The sequence below is a fragment of the Halichoerus grypus genome, chromosome 13 (assembly GCF_964656455.1).
Source record: "Halichoerus grypus chromosome 13, mHalGry1.hap1.1, whole genome shotgun sequence".
In the NCBI taxonomy this organism is placed as follows: domain Eukaryota; kingdom Metazoa; phylum Chordata; class Mammalia; order Carnivora; family Phocidae; genus Halichoerus; species Halichoerus grypus.
The window spans coordinates 13409286-13428301 of record NC_135724.1 but is presented as its reverse complement, the minus strand read 5'-3'; the positions used below and the strand labels follow the sequence as shown (position 1 = coordinate 13428301).

At 46.7% G+C, this 19016-nt stretch overlaps 1 protein-coding gene across 1 annotated transcript in view; it reads right to left on the bottom strand.

The window, feature by feature from the left end:
- LOC144378777 (uncharacterized) overlaps positions 1-18640 on the bottom strand; it is a 42271-nt gene extending 23631 nt beyond the window's left edge. Inside the window, exons 1-5 of the mRNA XM_078060206.1 lie at positions 18433-18640; positions 18095-18258; positions 17495-17714; positions 15183-15281; positions 14604-14722 (exon numbers count right to left, since the gene is read on the bottom strand). Of these exons, the coding sequence (XP_077916332.1) occupies positions 14604-14722; positions 15183-15281; positions 17495-17711 (435 nt within the window). The 5' untranslated portion in view covers positions 17712-17714; positions 18095-18258; positions 18433-18640. The remainder of the gene's footprint in view (positions 1-14603; positions 14723-15182; positions 15282-17494; positions 17715-18094; positions 18259-18432) is intronic.
- Positions 18641-19016: the final 376 nt, after the last annotated feature.

The following is a 19016-nucleotide window of genomic DNA, read 5'->3' as shown; positions in this document are numbered from 1 at the left end:
TTTGAATGACACACTGGACCAGATGGACCTCATAGATATATACAGAACATTCCACCCTAAAACAACAGAATACTCATTTTTCTCGAGCACACACGGAACTTTCTCCAGAATAGACCACATACTGGGTCACAAATCAGGTCTCAACTGATACCAAAAGATTAAGATTATTTCCTGCATATTCTCAGACCACAATGTTTTAAAACTGGAACTCAATCACAAGAAAAAATTTGGCAGAAATTCAAACATTTGGAAGCTAAAGACCACTCTGCTCAAGAATGTTTGGGTCAACCAGGAAATCAAAGAATAACTTAAACAATTCATGGAAACCAATGAGAATGAAAACACATTGGTCCAAAACCTATGGGATACTGCAAAGGCAGTCCTGGGGGGGGTGGGGAATACATAGCCATCCAAGCCTCACTCAAAAAAATAGAAAAATCCTGAATTCACCAACTAACTCTACACCTTAAAGAACTAGAGAAAAAGCAACAAACGATGCCTAAGCCACACATTAGAAGAGAAATAATTAAGATTAGAGCAGAGATCAATGAATTAGAAACCAGAAACACAGATCAGATCAATGAAACTAGAAGCTGGTTCTTTGAAAGAATTAATAAGATCGATAAACCACTGGCCAGACTTATCCAAAAGAAAAGAGAAAGGACCCAAATAAAATTATGAATGAAAGGGGAGAGATCACGACTAACACCAAGGAAATAGAAACAATTATTAGAAATTATCATCAACAACTATACGCCAATAAACTGAGCAATCTGGATGAAATGGAGGCCTTCCTGGAAACCTATAAGCTGCCAAGACTGAAACAGGAAGAAATTGACAACCCGAATAGGGCAATAACCAGCAACGAGATTGAAGCAGTGATCAAAAACCTCCCCAAAAACAAGAGTCCAGGGCCTGATGGATTCCCTGGGGAATTCTACCAAACATTCAAAGAAGAAATAATACCTATTCTCCTGAAGCTGTTTCAAAAAATAGAAACAGAAGGAAAACTTCCAGACTCATTCTATGAGACCAGCATTACCTTAATCCCCAAACCAGGCAAAGACCCCATCAAAAAGGAGAATTTCAGACTGATATCCCTGATGAATATGGATTCCAAAATCCTCAACAAAATCCTAGCTAATAGGATCCAACAATACATTAAAAGGATCATCCACCACGACCAAGTGGGATTTATCCCCGGGATGCAAGGGTAGTTCAACATTCGCAAATCAATCAATATGATAGAACACATTCATAAGAGGAGAGAGAAGAACCATATGGTCCTCTCAATTGATGCAGAAAAAGCATTTGACAAAATACAGCATCCTTTCCTGATTAAAACTCTTCAGAGTATAGGGATAGAGGGAACATTCCTCAAATTCATAAGATCCATCTATGAAAAACCCACAGCGAATATCATCCTCAATGCGGAAAAGCTGAGAGCCTTTCCCTTAAGATCAGGAACACGTCAAGGATGCCCACTCTCGCCACTATTGTTCAACATAGTACTAGAAGTCCTAGCAACAGCAATCAGACAACAAAAAGAAATAAAAGGTATTCAAATTGGCAAAGAAGTCGTCAAACTCTCTTTTCGCAGGTGACATGATACTTTATGTGGAAAACCCGAAAGACTCCACCCCCAAATTACTAGAACTCATACAGCAATTCAGTAATGTGGCAGGATATAAAATCAATGCACAGAAATCAGTTGCTTTCTTATACACTAACACTGCAACTGTAGAAAGAGAAATTAGAGAAACGATTCCATTTACAATAGCACCAAAAACCATAAGATACCTTGGAATAAACCTAACCAAAGAGGTAAAGGATCTATACTCTAGGAACTACAGAACACTCATGAAAGAAATTGAAGAAGACACAAGAAGATGGAAAAATATTCCATGCTCATGGATCGGAAGAATAAACATTGTTAAAATGTCTATGCTACCCAGAGCAATCTATACCTTCAATGCATTCCCAATCAATATTCCAATGACATTTTTCAAAGTGCTGGAACAAACAATCCTAAAATTTGTATGGAATCAGAAAAGACCCCGTTATCGCCAAGGAAATGTTGAAAAAGAAAAACAAAGCTGGGGGCATCACATTGCCTGATTTCAAGCTATATTACAAAGCTGTGATCACCAAGACAGCATGGTACTGGCACAAAAACAGACATACAGACCAATGGAACAGAATAGAGAACCCAGATATGGACCCTCAACTCTATGGTCAAATAATCTTTGACAAAGCAGGAAAAAACATGCAATGGAAAAAAGACAGTCTCTTCAATAAATGGTGCTGGGAAAATTGGATAGCCACATGTAGAAGAATGAAACTCGACCATTCTCTAACACCATACACAAAGATAAATTCAAAATGGATGAAAGACCTCAATGTGAGACAGGAATCCATCAAAACCCTAGAGGAGAACATAGGCAGTAACCTCTTCGACATCAGCCACAGCAACATCTTTCAAGATACATCTCCAAAAGCTAGTGAAACAAAAGCAAAAATGAACTTTTGGGACTTCATCAAGATAAAAAGCTTCTGCACAGCAAAGGAAACAGTCAACAAAACAAAGAGGCAACCCATAGAATGGGAGAAGATATTTGCAAATGACACTACAGATAAAAGGCTGGTATCCAAGATCTATAAAGAACTTCTCAAACCTAACACCCAAAAAAACAAATAAGTCAAAAAATGGACAGAAGACATGAAAAGACACTTCTCTGAAGAAGACATACAAATGGCTAACAGACACATGAAAAAGTGTTCATCATCATTAGCCATCAGGGAAATTCAAATCAAAACCACACTGAGATACCACCTTACACCAGTTAGAATGGCAAAAATGGACAGGGAAAGAAACAACAAATGTTGGAGAGGTTGTGGAGAAAGGGGAACCCTCTTACACTGTTGGAGGGAATGCAAGTTGGTACAGCCACTTTGTAAAATAGTGTGGAGGTGCCTCAAAAAATTAAAAATAGAGCTACCCTATGACCCAGGAATTGCACTACTGGGTATTTACCCCAAAGACACAGATGTAGTGAAAAGAAGGGCCATATGCACCCCAATGTTCATAGCAGCAATGTCCACAATAGCCAAACTGTGGAAAGAGCTGAGATGCCCTTCAACAGATGAATGGATAAAGAAGATGTGGTCCATATATACAATGGAATATTACTCACGAATACCCAACTTTTACATCAACATGGATGGGACTGGAGGAGATTATGCTAAGTGAAATAAGTCAAGCAGAGAAAGTCAATTATCATATGGTTTCACTTATTTGTGGAACATAAGGAATCGCACAGAGGACATTAGGAGAAGGAAGGGGAAAATGAAGGGGGGGGGGAATCAGAGGGAGAGATGAACCATGAGAGACTATGGACTCTGAGAAACAAACAGGGTTTTAGAGGGGTAGGGGGAGGGGGGATGGGTTAGCCTGGTGATAGGTATTAAGGAGGGCACGTACTGCATGGAACACTGGGTGTTATATGAAAACAATGGATCCTGGATCACGACATCAAAAACTATTGATGTATTGTATGGTGACTAACATAATAAAATTTTAAAAATTAAAAAAAAAAAACTGAATCAGGAAAAAATAGAAAATCTGAACAATTACTAGTCACAAAAATGAGTTGGTAATTGAAAAACTCCCAACAAACAAAAGTCCAGGACCAGACAGATTCACAGGTGAATTCTACCCAACATTTAAAGAAGAGTTAATACTGAGTGTCATCAAACTATACCAAAATTTAGAAGGAAAGCTTCCAAATACATTCTATGAGGCCAGCATTACCCGGAAGCCAAAGCCAGACAAAGATACTACAAAAAAAGGAAATGACAGGCCAATATCCCTGATGAACACATCAATGCAAAAATCCTCAACAAAATATTAGCAAACCTCATTCAATCATACATTAAAAGGATCATTCACAATGATCAAGTGGGGTTTATTCAGGGGATTCAAGGATGGTTCAATATCCACAAATCAATGTGATATATTATCAAACTGAAGGATAAAAGTTACATGCTCATCTCAATAGATGCAGAAAAAGCATTTGACAAAATTCAATGTCCATTCATGATAAAATCTCTCAACAAAGTAAGTTTAGAAAGAACATACCTCAGCATAATACAGGCCTTATGTGACAAACACACAGCTAACCTCAGTAAGGAAAATCTGAGGGCTTTTAAGATCCAGAACAGGACAAAGACGTCTGCTCCCATAGCCAGAGCAATCAGGCAAGAAATAAAAGGCACCCAAATTGCTAAGAAAGAAGTAAAACTGTATTTGCAGATGACATACTATATAAAGAAAATGCTAAAGACTTTACCAAAAAATATTAGAGGTAACAAATGAATTCAGTAGTTTCAGGATGTAATATGAAAATCTGTTGCATTCCTAGAAGCTAATAATGAAGTCACAGAAATAAAAATGAAGAAAACAATTCCATTTACAATTACACTAAAAAGAATAAAATACCTAGGAATAAACTTAACCAAGGAGGTGAAAGACCTGTAGTCTGAAATCTATAAACATTGATAAGAAAAACTGAAGACAACACAAATAGAAAGCTATTCCGTGTTCACAGACTGGAAGAATACTGTTAAAATGTCCACTCTACCCAAAGCTATCTACAAATTCAATGCAATCCCTGTCAAAACACCAATAACATTTTTCACAGACCTAGAACAAATAACGCTGAAGTTTGTATGGAACCATGGAAAAGTTCAAAGAGCCAAACCAATTTTGAGAAAAAATAAAGCTGGAGGGATCACAATTCCAGATTTCAAGATATACTACAACACTGTAATAACCAAAACAGTATGGTACTGGCACAAAAATAGACCTAAAAATCAGTGGAACAGAATAGAGAGCCCAGAAAGAAACCCACACTTTTAATTCATCTAGGACAGAAGAGGCAAGGATATACGATGGGGAAAAGACAATCTCTCCAATAGATGGTGCTGGGAAAACTGGACAGCCACATGCAAAAGAATGAAACTGGATCACTTTCTTACACCATGCACAGAAATAAACTCAAAATGGATTAAAGACCTAAATGTGGGACCTGAAACCATAAAACTTCTAGAAGAAAACATAGGCAGTAATCTCTTTGACATCAGCCTTAGCAATATTTTTCTGGATAGGTCTCCTCAGGGAAGGAAAACAAAAGCAAAAATAAACTAATGGACTACTCCAAAATATCACTTTTGCACAGCAAAGGAAACCAGCAACAACAACAAAAAAACCAACAAAGGAAATCAAAACAAGGCCACCTACCAAATGGGAGAAGAGATTTTTCAAATGAAATATTTAGTAAGGGATTAACACCCAAAATATATAAACTTATATAACTGAACACTAAAACCCAAATAATCCGATTAAAAATGGGTAGAAAATCTGAACAGACTTTTTCCAAAGACAACAAACCAATGACCCACAGATACATGAAAAGATGCTCAACATCACTAATCACTAGGGAAATGCAAATCTAAACTACACTGAGATACCATCTCACACCTGTCAAATGGCTAGTATCAAAAAGAGAAATATGTTTTGGCGAGAATGTGGAGAAAAGGAACCCTCCTGCATTGTTGGTGGGGATGGAAATTGACGCAGCTGCTGTCAAAAACACTATGGAGGTTCCCCACACACACCTCTGCCCATTAAAATACCGATACCATGCAATCCAGTAATTCTACTGTTGAGCCATAGAAAATGAAAACACTAATTTGAAAAGATATATGCACCCCTGTGTTTATTGCAGCGTTATTTATAACAGCCAAGATATGGAAGCAACCTAAGTGCCCGTGATAGAGAAACAGATAATGAAGATACGGTTGAAGAATATTCCATTGCGTATACCACAAGAAAGAATGAAATCTGGCCACTTATAACAACATGGATGGACCTAGAGGGTACAATGTTAAGTGAAATAACTCAGAAAGACATAGACCGTATGATTTCACTCATGTGGAAGCTAAAAAACAAACACAAAAAATTAGAAACAGACCCATAAACAGAGAACTGGTGGTTGCCAGAGGGGAGAAGGTGGGGATGGGCAAAATGGGTGAAGGGGAGTGGGATGTAGAGGCTTCCAGTTTGGAATTCATTCTGGGGATGAAGGGCACAGCATAGGGAATACAGTCAGCGGCATCCTCCGAGGGTTGTATAGGTACGCTTGCAGTGAGCGCAGCAGAACTATAGTTTTGGGGTTTAAGATTCTATTTATTTGAGAGAGATTGAGAGAACAAATGGGAGGAGGGGCAGAGGGAGAAGCAGAGTTCCCGCAGAGTGGGGAGCCCAACGAAGGACTCCATCCCAAGACCCCGGGATCATAACCTGAGCCAAAGGCAGACACTTAACCGACTGAGCCACCCAGGCGCCCCATGAACTATAGAGTCTTTAAAGCACTGCTGTGCACCTAAAGCGAATGTAACATCGTGTACCAACTATACTTCCAGGAAAAATAGAAATGAAGACAAGTTAGGATCTGGAGGGAGAGAATTTCAAGGAGAGGAAACTGCACAGGCAAAGCCCGGAAGGGAGGGGCATGTGTGAGGTCTTCAGGGGGAGTGGGCCCCGATAGCATCCCTCCTCTTTGTCCCCCAGTTACAAAAATGCAGTAAAAACAAGACCGAAATAAGCAGGAGGGGCAAAAAGATCTCCTTTTTGGTTAAAGCTGATAATGGAGAATGTGGTTTGTGTCCGTGTGGCTTCTGATTATCGAGCCCCATCATCAGCCAGATGATGGCCCCCAGCGGCACTTAGAGGTAGACGTCCTCCTTGCTCTGGTGCAGAGAGCGCCCCCTGCTGGGCACAGCTGAGAACTGGGGCTCCCGGTTGGAAGGGAGAGGGGCAAACCCTCCTAAGAGGGAGTACAAGGAACCCGATTGCCACAGCTGGAAGAAGGCTCCTCCTGGCTGAAGCCAAGCAGCTCAAGCTCTGAACAAGCCTGCAGACATAGGGGAGGCCAGGGGGTGTTAGAGAAGAGCAGGTCTTTTCCAGGTGGCTGGCACAGCGATGGGCGGGAGGCAGGGGCTCAAATCGTTCCTCCTGCTGTTGGGACCTCAGACAGCACTGGTGCTGGTATCAGGCTAAACCCTTTTCCGTTGTTTTGGTAGACTAAAAATTGGCTGCATAGCCACAGTTTCCAATGGCTCAATTTAATACCTATAGTTCTTTGGAACTGGGGAAAATGTCCTATTAAGCACCCCCCCCCCCAGACCACCACACTCCTGGCTTCACCCTGTGCCCCAGGGAATTCTTATGAACTGCCTAGGACCCTGGTGAGGCATTTCCCTGTGACTTTTGATTTGCTTATGGTGTCCAACAGGCCATTTCACATACTCCAAGATCAATAAATATCAAGTAAATCATCCAAAAACAAGTGGAAACTGCAATCTGGATAGTTAGCCGATTTAGGCCTTTCATGAACGTCTGTCATTGTCCCCACAGTGGGCAGGCGCCTGGGAGCCCACCGGGGTTATCTTGTTCCTCACTGAGCCAAAGACAGATTGGAACAGGCACCCCCTTCAGGAGTTCTCGGTGAGTAGGAATCTTCTCAGCAGAGGAAAGAGATGTGGCCTGATTGAATACGCTCCATGGACACCTGCTGCAGGGCTGGGGTGGGGGGGGAAGCTTGTGGAGAGGGTTGGCACCAGAGGGGCTCCCAGCGCCACTAGCACACAGCCTAGTGAAGAGGTCCCTTTCTGCCTCTGCTGGCTGAGGATGACGACTGGGGAACGCTAGGGTCTCCCCCAGGCGCGTGCGGAACTAGCAGAACTTCCCTTGTGGAAGTTGCAAGGGTTAATCTTCTTGCACGGTTTTAAAGTAGTGTCAGACCCCACCCCAAATGTTTAACGCACAGTATCTCACTTAATCTTGCAACAGCCCTGGGACGCCTGGGTGGCTCAGATGGTTAAGCGTCTGCCTTCGGCTCAGGTCACGATCCCAGGGTCCTGGGATCGAGTCCCGCATCGGGCTCCCTGCTAGGCGGGAAGCCTGCTTCTCCCTCTGCCGCTTCCTCTAGCTCTCTCTCTGACTCTCATGAATAAAAAAATAAATAAATAAAAAATTAAAAAAAAAAAAAAAAAAAAAAAAAATCTTGCAACAGCCCTAAGGAGGTGAAGGCTATTCTCTTTATTTATGCAAGAAGCAGCTGAGGCTCAGAGGGATCCAAGGAGGAGCCTGAGGTCACCGCGGGGAAGCGCCAGGACAGGGGTTCGAACCCAGGGTGGCTGGCTCCAAAACGGTCTGATCATCCATTACATGGATGAGACCATCCTCATCCTGTGTGCGTGTGACATAATACATACGTGGACCACACCCCTGCTGGCTCCAGCTTTGTTTTTTTCACTGAGGAGTAAAAGTTCGCAACCCTTGAGTTAGAACCGCCATGTGAACAGGAGCCGGGGTCCTGGCTGGCTCTGAGCCAACAGTGGGAATCTGGGCAGGTCCCGTGGGCCCCGGGGACCTCAGTTTTTAAGAGAAGGCTGTGGACACAATGCTTGGGTCGCTTCCAGCTGTCATCTTCCACTCCCAGGACAGCACTGCGGTAATCGATCAATCCCCCCGATTAATCAGTAGTCAAACAAAAGCTCGCGTGGGGGCGAGTAGCAGTTTTCCATCGCATTTAGCTGCCTGTCTCCCTGGAAGTGCTTCAGGGGTTAAAGCAATAGTTTGGGACCTTTTCATTCTAGAATGATGTGATTTGCAAAATTAAATTAAAAAAAAAAAACAGGAAGAAAGTTTGGGATGGGGGGCGGTCTCTCGTTAGTGACACAATTGTGGCCTCACTGCCCTAGTGAGGTCCAGGGAAGGGGAGGCTTCTCAGGGGAGCGCGTGGGGGCTGGGAGGTGGGCTGTACTCGGGGAGGATTCAGGAGATTAGAGAGCATTGAAGAGGTCTCCTCACTGTGGAAGAAAAGATCTGTCAAGTCCCACGCAATTTATGGATAGGGAGCTGCTTTTATATAGGAGGAGGAAATCGAACTCTGAGGTAAGCCTTGAGCACAAACCATTTTCAGGAAAGTTCTGGTGTCTTCCATTACCATCTTATAGAGCCCATTGGAGACAGAAGGATTACCGCCAGACCTTCAGAAAAATCTTGCCATTTGCCATTTGCAACAACATGGATGGATTTAGAAGGTATAATGCTAAGTGAAATAAGTCAAAGACAAATCCCATATGATTTCACTCATACGTGGAATTTAACAAGAAAAAAAGACTCAGGAATAGAGAGCAAACCAGAGCAGCGCCGGGTGGGGGGATGGGTGAAACAGGTGAAGGGGATTAAGAGTTCATTTACGTGATGAGCACTAAGTAATGTGTAGAATTGTTGAAATATACACCTGAAACTAATATAACACTGTTAATTATGCTTGAATAAAAAAATTTAAGAACTTTAAAGGTATGGGACAGGTTTTGCAAAGAAAGTATTTGGGGGGCGCCTGGGTGGCTCAGTCCTTAAGTGTCTGCCTTCGGCTCAGGTCATGATCCCAGGATCCTGGGATCGAGCCCACATCGGGCTCCCTGCTCCGCGGGAAGCCTGCTTCTCCCTCTCCCACTCCCCCTGCTTGTGTTCCCTCTCTCGCTGTGTCTCGCTCTGTCAACTAAATAAATAAAACCTTAAAAAAAAAAAAAAGTATTTGGGACCCCACTTAGGAACCCTTTTCCATTTGGTTGATAGTTTGATCCTGAAAAAGGTTTAAAGTGGTGATAAAAAGTATTCATCTTTAAGGATTTGGGGGTCCCTCATTTACAACATTCTTTTCTCATTCCAAGATTTTTAAATGGGCACCTCTCATCTTGGAAACTCCTTGAAGAGACCTTGACTTACCAATATTCGTATCTCAGGGGCTTGCCCCACACCTGACACATTATAAGCTTCCGAAGTATTTTTTATATATAAAAGAATGCGCCAACTTTGCAAACACCATAAGCTTGTTGGCTTTTTAATTGGTACACTTATTTAGCACATCTTTACAAAGGTCCTGGAAATGGAACAAGGCTTTCTCACACACCCCAGAAGCCATGAACACATTTTAAAATATAACCAATAATGATTTTTTCCTGACTACAAAATGCACACAAAAATTAGAAAAGATAGGAACGTTAATGAGATGACCCATGATCTCACTAACACATTACCATTTTATTCCCTTCCAGTTTTCTAAGCACTATTTTTAAATGTGATTATGATTAGGCTATATTCGATATCCTTTTAATTATGTTTTGAGCATCTTCCCTCTATCTCTGCATATGCATATTTAATAAGTGTCAGAAACGCATCCTGTCCAATACAGAACTTGTGCTTTTCTACCCCCAAAGGAATCTTTTCTTAGTTTTTATTACAAAAACATGAAAAGCATCCATGCAGTTGCTCCAGCCAAATGCCCAGGAATCCTCCTGACTTCTCTTTCCCTCACCACTCCCGCCAGCCAATTCAACAGTTCTGTTTCATCTTGAAAACATCCCAGGCAGGCCTGGGTGGCTCAGTTGGTTAAGCGTCTGCTTTCGGCTCAGGGATCCAGCCCCGAGTTAGGCTCCCTGCTCAGCCAGGAGCCTGCTTCTCCCTCTCCCTCTGCTGCTCCTCGCCCTGCTTGTGCTCTCTCGCTGTCAAAATCTAAAAAAAAAAAACCCCAACAACAACGTATCCCAAACCACCCACTCCTATCCTTCTCCTCGGCTTGTCCGAGCTACCCTGCTCGCTTGTTTGGGCTTCTGGAGAGGTTCCCTCCTAGTACCACCCTGTCGGGGAACGTGATCAAAGAGACCTGACCGCTGACTGACGGGGCAGCGGGGCCTGGACACGCGGAGGCTCCTCCCCTCCCACCCCTCCTCCCTGGCCTCAGAGTGTGGGCTCTGCTTGCCTTCCGGCTCCCCCAGGCTGCTCCAAGGACACAGCCTTGAGATGATGCTGGGAGGTTGAAAATACCTGCAGGGTACACATGACTGAGCCCAGTTAGGGCCTTTTACAGACAAGATTTGGAGGGCAGTGCAGGGATCTCTTTGCCTTGCTGTAGCCCAAGACAAGACCCCTATGCAAGCGTCCTTTGCTGTTATTAAAGTTACCACCTACCCACCTGGAGAAGCCAGCTGCTTCTTTTCACTCTCCCCCCGCCTGATGGGGGGCCGTTTCAGATCATACGGAAAGCTCCCAAGAAAGTTCTTTTCCAGCAGAACCATCGTTTCAAAAACATAGAAGAGGCTGCCACCCACATGCGTTTCTTTGGGGCTACACTGTATTCTTTTTTTAAAAATCAGAAAATAAGGGGGCCAGAGGATCTGACCCTGTGTGGTCAGCTGCAGCCACCCTCAAACCCCCTACCGCAGCATCCTCCAGACCCGAGTTCGAGGCTCTCCAAACACCACCTGCCCCTACAGCTCTGCCAACCACAGACGGTGTCCCCCTCACCTGCCCAGCCCAGCTCTGCCAACCACAGACGGTGTACCCCTCACCTGCCCAGCCCAGCTCTGCCAGGGTTTGGCCACACCCAGACCTAGACCCACAAGGTGTTGGCGGGAGAGCAGCCCACAGCTCCCAGGTACACCCCGGCTTCCCAGGCGGTCACCGAGGAGAGGTCTCCAGCTAGAGCCAGCAGCTTTCCCACCGAACCAAATGCCTTCCCAGCACAACCTGGGGCCGAGGGACAATCCGGCCCCTACTCCTGGAAGCCCAGGGGGACTAATGGTACCAGGCTCCAGCTGGCCCTCAGCCTCTCGGGCTCCCCATCCTGGACACTACGCTCCAGAAAAATCCAGGCTTCCTCAGCTTACTGTTCTTTGCACAAGAGGCGCAGAAAAAAAGAAACAAGCCGATGCCACCAACCCGCCGCATACACTCGTTCACATCGAACAAAACGCAGGCACTCACTTGCTTCCTCATGGCCAGCCGTTCCTCAGGCAGCTGCGAGGTGCCTCGAAGTCCCAGGAGACCCCCACTGCTGGTTTCCAGAGCCTTCCCCTGAAGACCAGCCTCAACGCAGGGCTCTCTCTCACCCCTCACCCGAGCCCCGCCAGCAGGAAGCGGTCCCTCTTTGGAGCACCGTGGGGGGTTCCTGGTGCTGGGTTCCTCTGAAGGCAGATGGGGTGCACTCGTGGCTTGGGTGTGGGGGGCAGTCAGTGCGGTCCCGATGGAGGGGCAGGCGGGATTTACTAAGCGGGTTGACGCTGAGTAGCAGGTGCTGTGTTTATAGGGGCCTTGATTCTCCAATTCACCACAATTTCTTGCACCGTCGTCTCACACCGGGTCGGCTTCACTCATTTACATTCGCTGCCTGACTCCAACAGGTGTGATAGTTTGTGACCCCTGTCTCGTTGAGCTCGTGGCAATCAAAGACCTTGTAAGTCAAACGAACCCTGCCTCAACCTCTCCTGGGACCCCACTTCCGTGGGGCTTGGCCCGCAGTTCAGGCACCGGGCACTTTTTACAGAACTGAAATGTGATGGTAGAAGAGAATGGCAACTGTTGCGCATGAACAGCTCCTGATTCATGAGTTTGTCATCATTACTTGATCCCAGTTGCTCGCCATTTACACTAGGGACCAGGAGGAAATGGGACACATGGCAGGTGCTTTTGGGAAGGGAAGGTGTTCTGAGATGTAGGGGTCAGACAGGACGCACAGAGGAGGGCATCGTTGTGCCACCAGCACGCGCAGGAGGTGGGAGACAGGAATCAAGGGTGGAAGCAAAGAAGGGAACCCGACAGGAGCGCCTTCTGTCGCTCTCGGCCACGTCCATTTTCCTCTGTTTCCTCGGTGCCCCTCCATCTTCTCAACTATGCCTGTTTTTGGCATTGAACTGATAGCTTTTCTCAAAAACAAACAAACAAACAAACAAAACACGGTGCCTTCAGGTCCGCATTTTGAATGAAAATGTGCACGAATGCCCGTGTGGACCGTGCGGAAATAAAGGAGCCCCCAACACACCGACTCTGCCCAGAATAACATATGCATCAATCAGGGTCTATTTAAAAATATATGCATACTATTTTCTCCCAAGTCATGAAACACACTTGTTATTCTAGACTCTGAAGTCTCACAGAGAGGGTAGAGATCCAGTGTAAAGCTAAATGATCCTCTCAACATCCTGAGGTTGAGCAACGGCCACTGCCGACTGCCATAGTGTTCAGTCCACTCCTGGACCTTGTCTCTGATTTTGACGAGCATGAATTTGTGCGTGTGATAATAGTAAATGCTCCCAACGACCACCACTGTAAATTACGTACCGCTTCCTTCCCCTCCACTATCACTTTCCAAAGGTAGTATTGGCCTAACTGAAAGGAAAAAATGTGAGCCCACACCAGGCTCCTGAGGAGGAGTCTCCAGGCCCTTCCGTCACCCTAGAATGAAACCCAAACTCCTCATGAGCGCCCAGTGGTCTGCTGGCGGGCCACCCAATGGCCCTACAGCCTTCCCGCATAGGCTTTTCCGCGGTCATGCACACCCTCTGCTTCAGGGGTTCTCGACCTCAGCACCGGTGACATTTTGGTCCCCATAGGTCTTTGTTATGGAGGCTGCTCTGTGCACTGTAGGTCGTTTAGAGCCATCTCTGGCCCTACCCACGAGCCGCCCGCAGCGCCCTCCCACACTGTGGCAACACAAATGTCTCCAGACACTGCCAGATGTCACCCGGGTGGGGGGCAAAATCAGCCCTGGTGAGAATCTCCAGTCCCATCCCACTGAACAAGCCATGCATCTCCCCACTTAGGCCCCTCCTTACAGCTCTGGCCCCCTTCACACTCTTCCTTATTCTCCTGTCTGCCTCCTCCGTCTGACCTCGGTGTAGACGTTCACCTCTGCAGAAGGGTCTTCTTGAACTGAGGTGGGCCCTTCAATGTCACCCTGTCCTATGTCACTGCATTTGAATTGCCTCATAGCCTTTATCAATACATGAAACGATCGAGTTTATGTGTTCACCATTCCCTCCCCAGATTGTAGTTCCAGGAGAGTAGAAGCTCGTCTGTCTTCGTGAAGTATCCTGGACGTAAGCGACAATACCAGACAGACAGCAGACATGTGACAACTGCCACACGGATACATAAGTGACTCCCTTCTCCATCACTGGGGGCTCTTTGAAGGCCGAGGAGCAGGGGCATGAGGGGAATCACAAAATGCTTGGGATAATTCCAGGCCATGATTATTTGAGAAAGTCTCGGGAGATTTTGTTCTGACAGCATCCTGTAGCCCCAGCTTTCTTAGTCTGGTGAACGTGGTGCTGGGGGCCCCAGGGGAGTGACCCCACTGATCCAGTCTTCTTACCAGGTGGGTCCCACACGTCCTTCCAGGCTCTGACAGGTCACGCAGAAGTGCAGTGGGTCGAGAACAGCCACATCTTGGAGAGGTTATTGACTTGAAGGAGCACAGAATGTTGTGTCTGGAATAGGAAGCTAAGCCAGGACAGTGAAGGGGCCCTGCTGGCAGCCAAGGTGTGAGAGGGTGGGGGTCACATCGTAGGAGGCCCAGATGACCCTCCCTCCCAAAGCCGCATGGCACCCAACCCCATCCTCCTGACCACCCCTTGGTCACACACACTCCTCGTTCACATCTCCCAGGATGCATTTCTGGGGCCCTCCAGCCAACCTCTCCATTCTCTTCTCTTTGCCAAACGTGCAGGGCCGATTCCATCTCTTTCTGACCTCTCTGGAGCTGCTGATTCAGTGAATCGCTTTCTGTCCTCATCTTCTCTGCTCTTGGCAGGCCTTACAGAAAAAAAAATCCTTTGCAAGATTAACATTGACCACAAAGGATATGCTTTTCTACCTCTTTTTTTTAAATCTCATATTTTAATGTCAATTGGTTCAATTTGTTGCAACTACAATTCATTACAATTAAACATTAGAGGCAAGCGCGGTGGGGGGAGGAGGCCATATTGATAGAATGCATATCAAATATTGAAGTTTTCAACATAAAAATAAATCACTCTATTATTTCCTATAGACATGCAACTGCTCAAAACAGCACCCTCCCTGGTGGCAAAATTGAGTATCGATTAGCATCTAACACATGCCCACTGAACTTGATTGAGCTGAGCATCCAGGACTCCTTGTGGCTTTTTTTCCCTCAAGAGAGAAACCCAAACAGGAGCCTGTGGTTCTCTCCCCAACAGCACCAGTGTGTGCAAGGCTGGGGTATCTGGTGTCTGGCCTCACAGGAATTTACCATTTTTGTGGCTCTGTGGTGAGGTCATGTTGAGGAGTGTTCTGATTTCAGCTGCTTTTCCACCTGGATAGATCTTGGTGACAATGCTCAAGAAGTGAACTGCAAAAAGAATTGGTGAATTACTGTTTGAGGACAAAATTCCAGACTATTTTACAAATTTTACCAAGGCTATATTAAACTGTCACACACACACACTGGATGCCCCGGTTACAACTCAGCTCTAAGAATTTTGAAATCTTGGTAGAAGATACTGGATTCTAAAAACTGCTGAGAGGCTTTTTGCCTCAAGTGGCTCAACCTGGTACATCATTTTTGAAGCTGCCTCCACTACAAAATCTACTTCCAATACACAGATGTAAAGAACCGTTTTGTTCTAGGAAAGCCATGAAGTAAGCTGAATGCACACTTTTAGATGAAAGGCAGAGTCTTCCGTCTGGGATTATAAAGCTGTTCCCGCCTGCCCCAGCAACACATATCCCCGTGTATAATTCCCCGGGCTCATATACTCATCTGATGATAACTATTGACAGGGGTATCTCTTTCTATCAAGCAACTTAAGATACAGAAAAAAAAATCCCCTAGCTGCTCCAGCCAATTAGATGGGGTTTCAGTTGCTGACATGTGGAGCATCCGAACCCCTAGAAAGGCACTGAGAGAGAAACTGACAGCTGGGCTGGGGGTGAACTCTTGTCGTGGTTTCCCAGGGCTGCCATGACAAAGTACCACAAGCCAGGTGGCTCATCCTCTCCTAGCTCTGGAATCTAGAAATCAGAAGTCAGGTGTCGGTAGGGACGTGCTCCCTCTGAAACACGAGGGAGAGGACCTTTCCTTGCCTCTTCCAGCTCCCGGTGGCTGTCCGTGATCCTTGGTGCTCCTTGGCTTGCAGCTGCCGTGCTCCAGTCTCTGCCCTTGTCACAGGGTCTTCTCCCTGGGTGTCTGGGTCTCTGTGTCCAATTTCCCTCTTATTATAAAGACACCAGCCATGTTGGATTGAGGTCTGCTCTAATCCAGGAACGACCTCATCTTAAAGTAATTATATCGGCAAAGACCCTATTTCCAAGTAAGGTCACATTCTGAAGTATGGAGGGGTAGGACTTGAACATATGAATTTAGCAAGGAGCACAGTTCAACCCAGAGCAGGGTCTTTCCCAGGAACTCCCGTGACAATACCCTGATTGCTCTCAGAAACAACTGGGGGGGACCTCTGTGGGGAGCCAAGAGATCCAGCCATGGTAGGGCCCTCCTGGCATACTTGGACCAGTGATCCCTGTGTTGATCAGTTCCATGGTAGGGGCTCATCCTTGATGAGCCTGCACCACAAACTGACTACTGATTCTAGAACCTGCTCTGATTCATGTCGGCGTCCCTCGCGGTGATGCCTGGAGCCGTGGAGCCAGGGAGCCAGATGCCATTCCCTTAGACAACTCTGATGTGCACATGCCCTGAGATAGGGCACCTGCAGGTACAAGGAGAGGAGGCCATGGCCCCACCCTGGGAGTTGTGTTCTTCAAGCCCACACAGCGTCAGCATTGCTACAGACCCGGGGGGTGAGCGCCGTGGGCCGGGCATGTCCACGTTGGCCGGGCGTGAGGGGTGAGGGGCCTTTTCGCTGGAGACCCCACCCCAGAAGGGTGAGGTGGAGGGAAGGGCTTGATGAGGAAGATGTAGAGTTGGCTTTGTCCTGAGCCCTGTGCTGTGCATCTACTGACGCTCCACAAACCCGAGTACAGCGTTGGGACAAGAGACAGGGGCTGGGGCCAAGGTGGGCATCTGGAGTTGGACTCGGTGGGCAAGGGGCTGGATCATGTGCTGGGCAGGTCAGAGGTCAGGGCAGAGGAGGGAGCATGACGACGTGACAGTGGCTTAGGATAGCCACTCTGGGAACCTGAAGGGTAATGACAACGCATCCTCAACAGCGCTTTGGGGGCAGTGGGGATTGGCACAGCGTTTTGGATGGGCCCTGTGTTCTCAGAGCCGTTGGGGTACTTTGCCCACTGTGCTTCTGACCGCCGGCCGCCCGCCAGAGCCGCTGGGGAGGACTCAAACACGCTCATGCCAGAAGCTCACCCTGACAGAGTCGGATTTAACTGGCCTGGGGGTAGGGCCTACACGAGTATTGTTTAAAGCACCCTGGGTGATTCCACTGTGCAGCCAGCGAGGACAATCGTAGTTCCCGCAGGCCAAGAGAAGAAAATGGAGAGTTCCTTTATCAGCTCCGGGTCTGGGAAGGACTCAAGCATCAGCTTTCACAGGAGGCTGAAAACCAGAGCACTGGTTTTCCCCGAAGAGCACATTCTGACAGATTCATTCACCTCTGGAGCCTCGCTCGGAGCAGAGAGGACGAGCCTGGCAGGGCTGCCCCATCCCAGAGCCAGCCGGTCTGGAGGGCGAGGCCGCATCACCGGTAAGTGGACGCGTCTTCTCAGAATTTCCGTGTCTGTGAGGGAGGGCGGCAGCGCTGACAAGGACGAGCGGCGGGACCCGCGCAGGGCCTGGAAGGCGCCCCTGGACCGAACACCGCAGAGGCATATCCTTGGGGGTGACATAGGGGGTCAAAGGTAGGGGGCTGGAAAGACACGTGCAATGGGAGCCTCTCCCGGAGCTCTGCCCCTGTGGGTGGGTAACCCTCACAAAGAGAGAGTACCCCCCCATCCCACTTCTGCTCCGGAGCTAGGAGTGTGGGGCATCCAGCCCTCACTTCTAAACTGTAGGTCTGGTTCTTACATACACGGCAAACTCATTAACCTTTCAGCTTCAGTGGGGTGGAAAAATACCAAGTCACCTCGCAGGCTTTCCAAAGGTTATTTCACATTTCAGTGCCTCCAAGAAGCACTGAGGATCCTCATCACGGTTTCTTCGCCCTCCCTGAATCCTCTCTCTGGTATTCACTTAAACTAAATTTCAGTGCATACCTGGCTTGAACTTGGAGACTGACACAGGAAAGCACGAGGGTTCGCGCATTAGTTTCTTTCACCAAGTTGTAAGTTGAAGGCATCTTATTGTGGAGGCGCCAATATTTATACAGTGCCCTGCAGCTTATGAATCACTTACATATTATCACCTTGCAGTTGTTTTCCTAGAAGTTAGTACAGAAAGGTGTTACTGAGAAGAGATAAAGTATTCTGAAAAATACACGTAGGACAATGAAAAGCTTGACAATGTACAGATTTTTTTTAATCATCTTAAGCTTAATGTCTCGGACTGTGTAACACTCTCAAGTTGTTTCAGAAGACTCACACCAGACAGAGACCTTGTCAGAGAATGCTTGCAGGAAACAGACACCGAGAGCTACTTCACCCCAATTTCTTCATTTTGGAGAAGCCAAAGACAACGGGGGAGTTTCTTAGCGATCCGGGAAGCCATCCTTGGGTTCAATGTCAGTGGATGCCACAGGTGGGTTTACTGGCATTCTAATTCTCCTGGAGCCTTGAGAAAGCCACATTTTGGGAGTCACTGAGATCACCCATGTGGGCCTTGGTTCTCAGCCATTTTGCTGTCCCAACACGCCTGGGCGAATGGCTTTCCCACCAAGTACCATGGGGCTCTGAGAAAGGGTGATGATTCTAAGTGGCTGATCAAGGATCTCTGGAGGAAAAGAAGGGCACACATGTAGTTGGAAAAAGCTCTATCCCTTGCCACACCAACACTCACCCAGCCGAGAATCACTCATGGAAACATCTGTCATCAGTACTTTCTGGGTTTGAGAACTTTGAGTGGGTGGTGGCATCTCTTGGCAGAAGAGGCCCCAGGGAAATGGAAGGCATGTTAAGGCAATGCCCTGCCACTCACCTTTCATCCACTCAGGACTCCCAACCCCTCACCTCAAATCTCTCA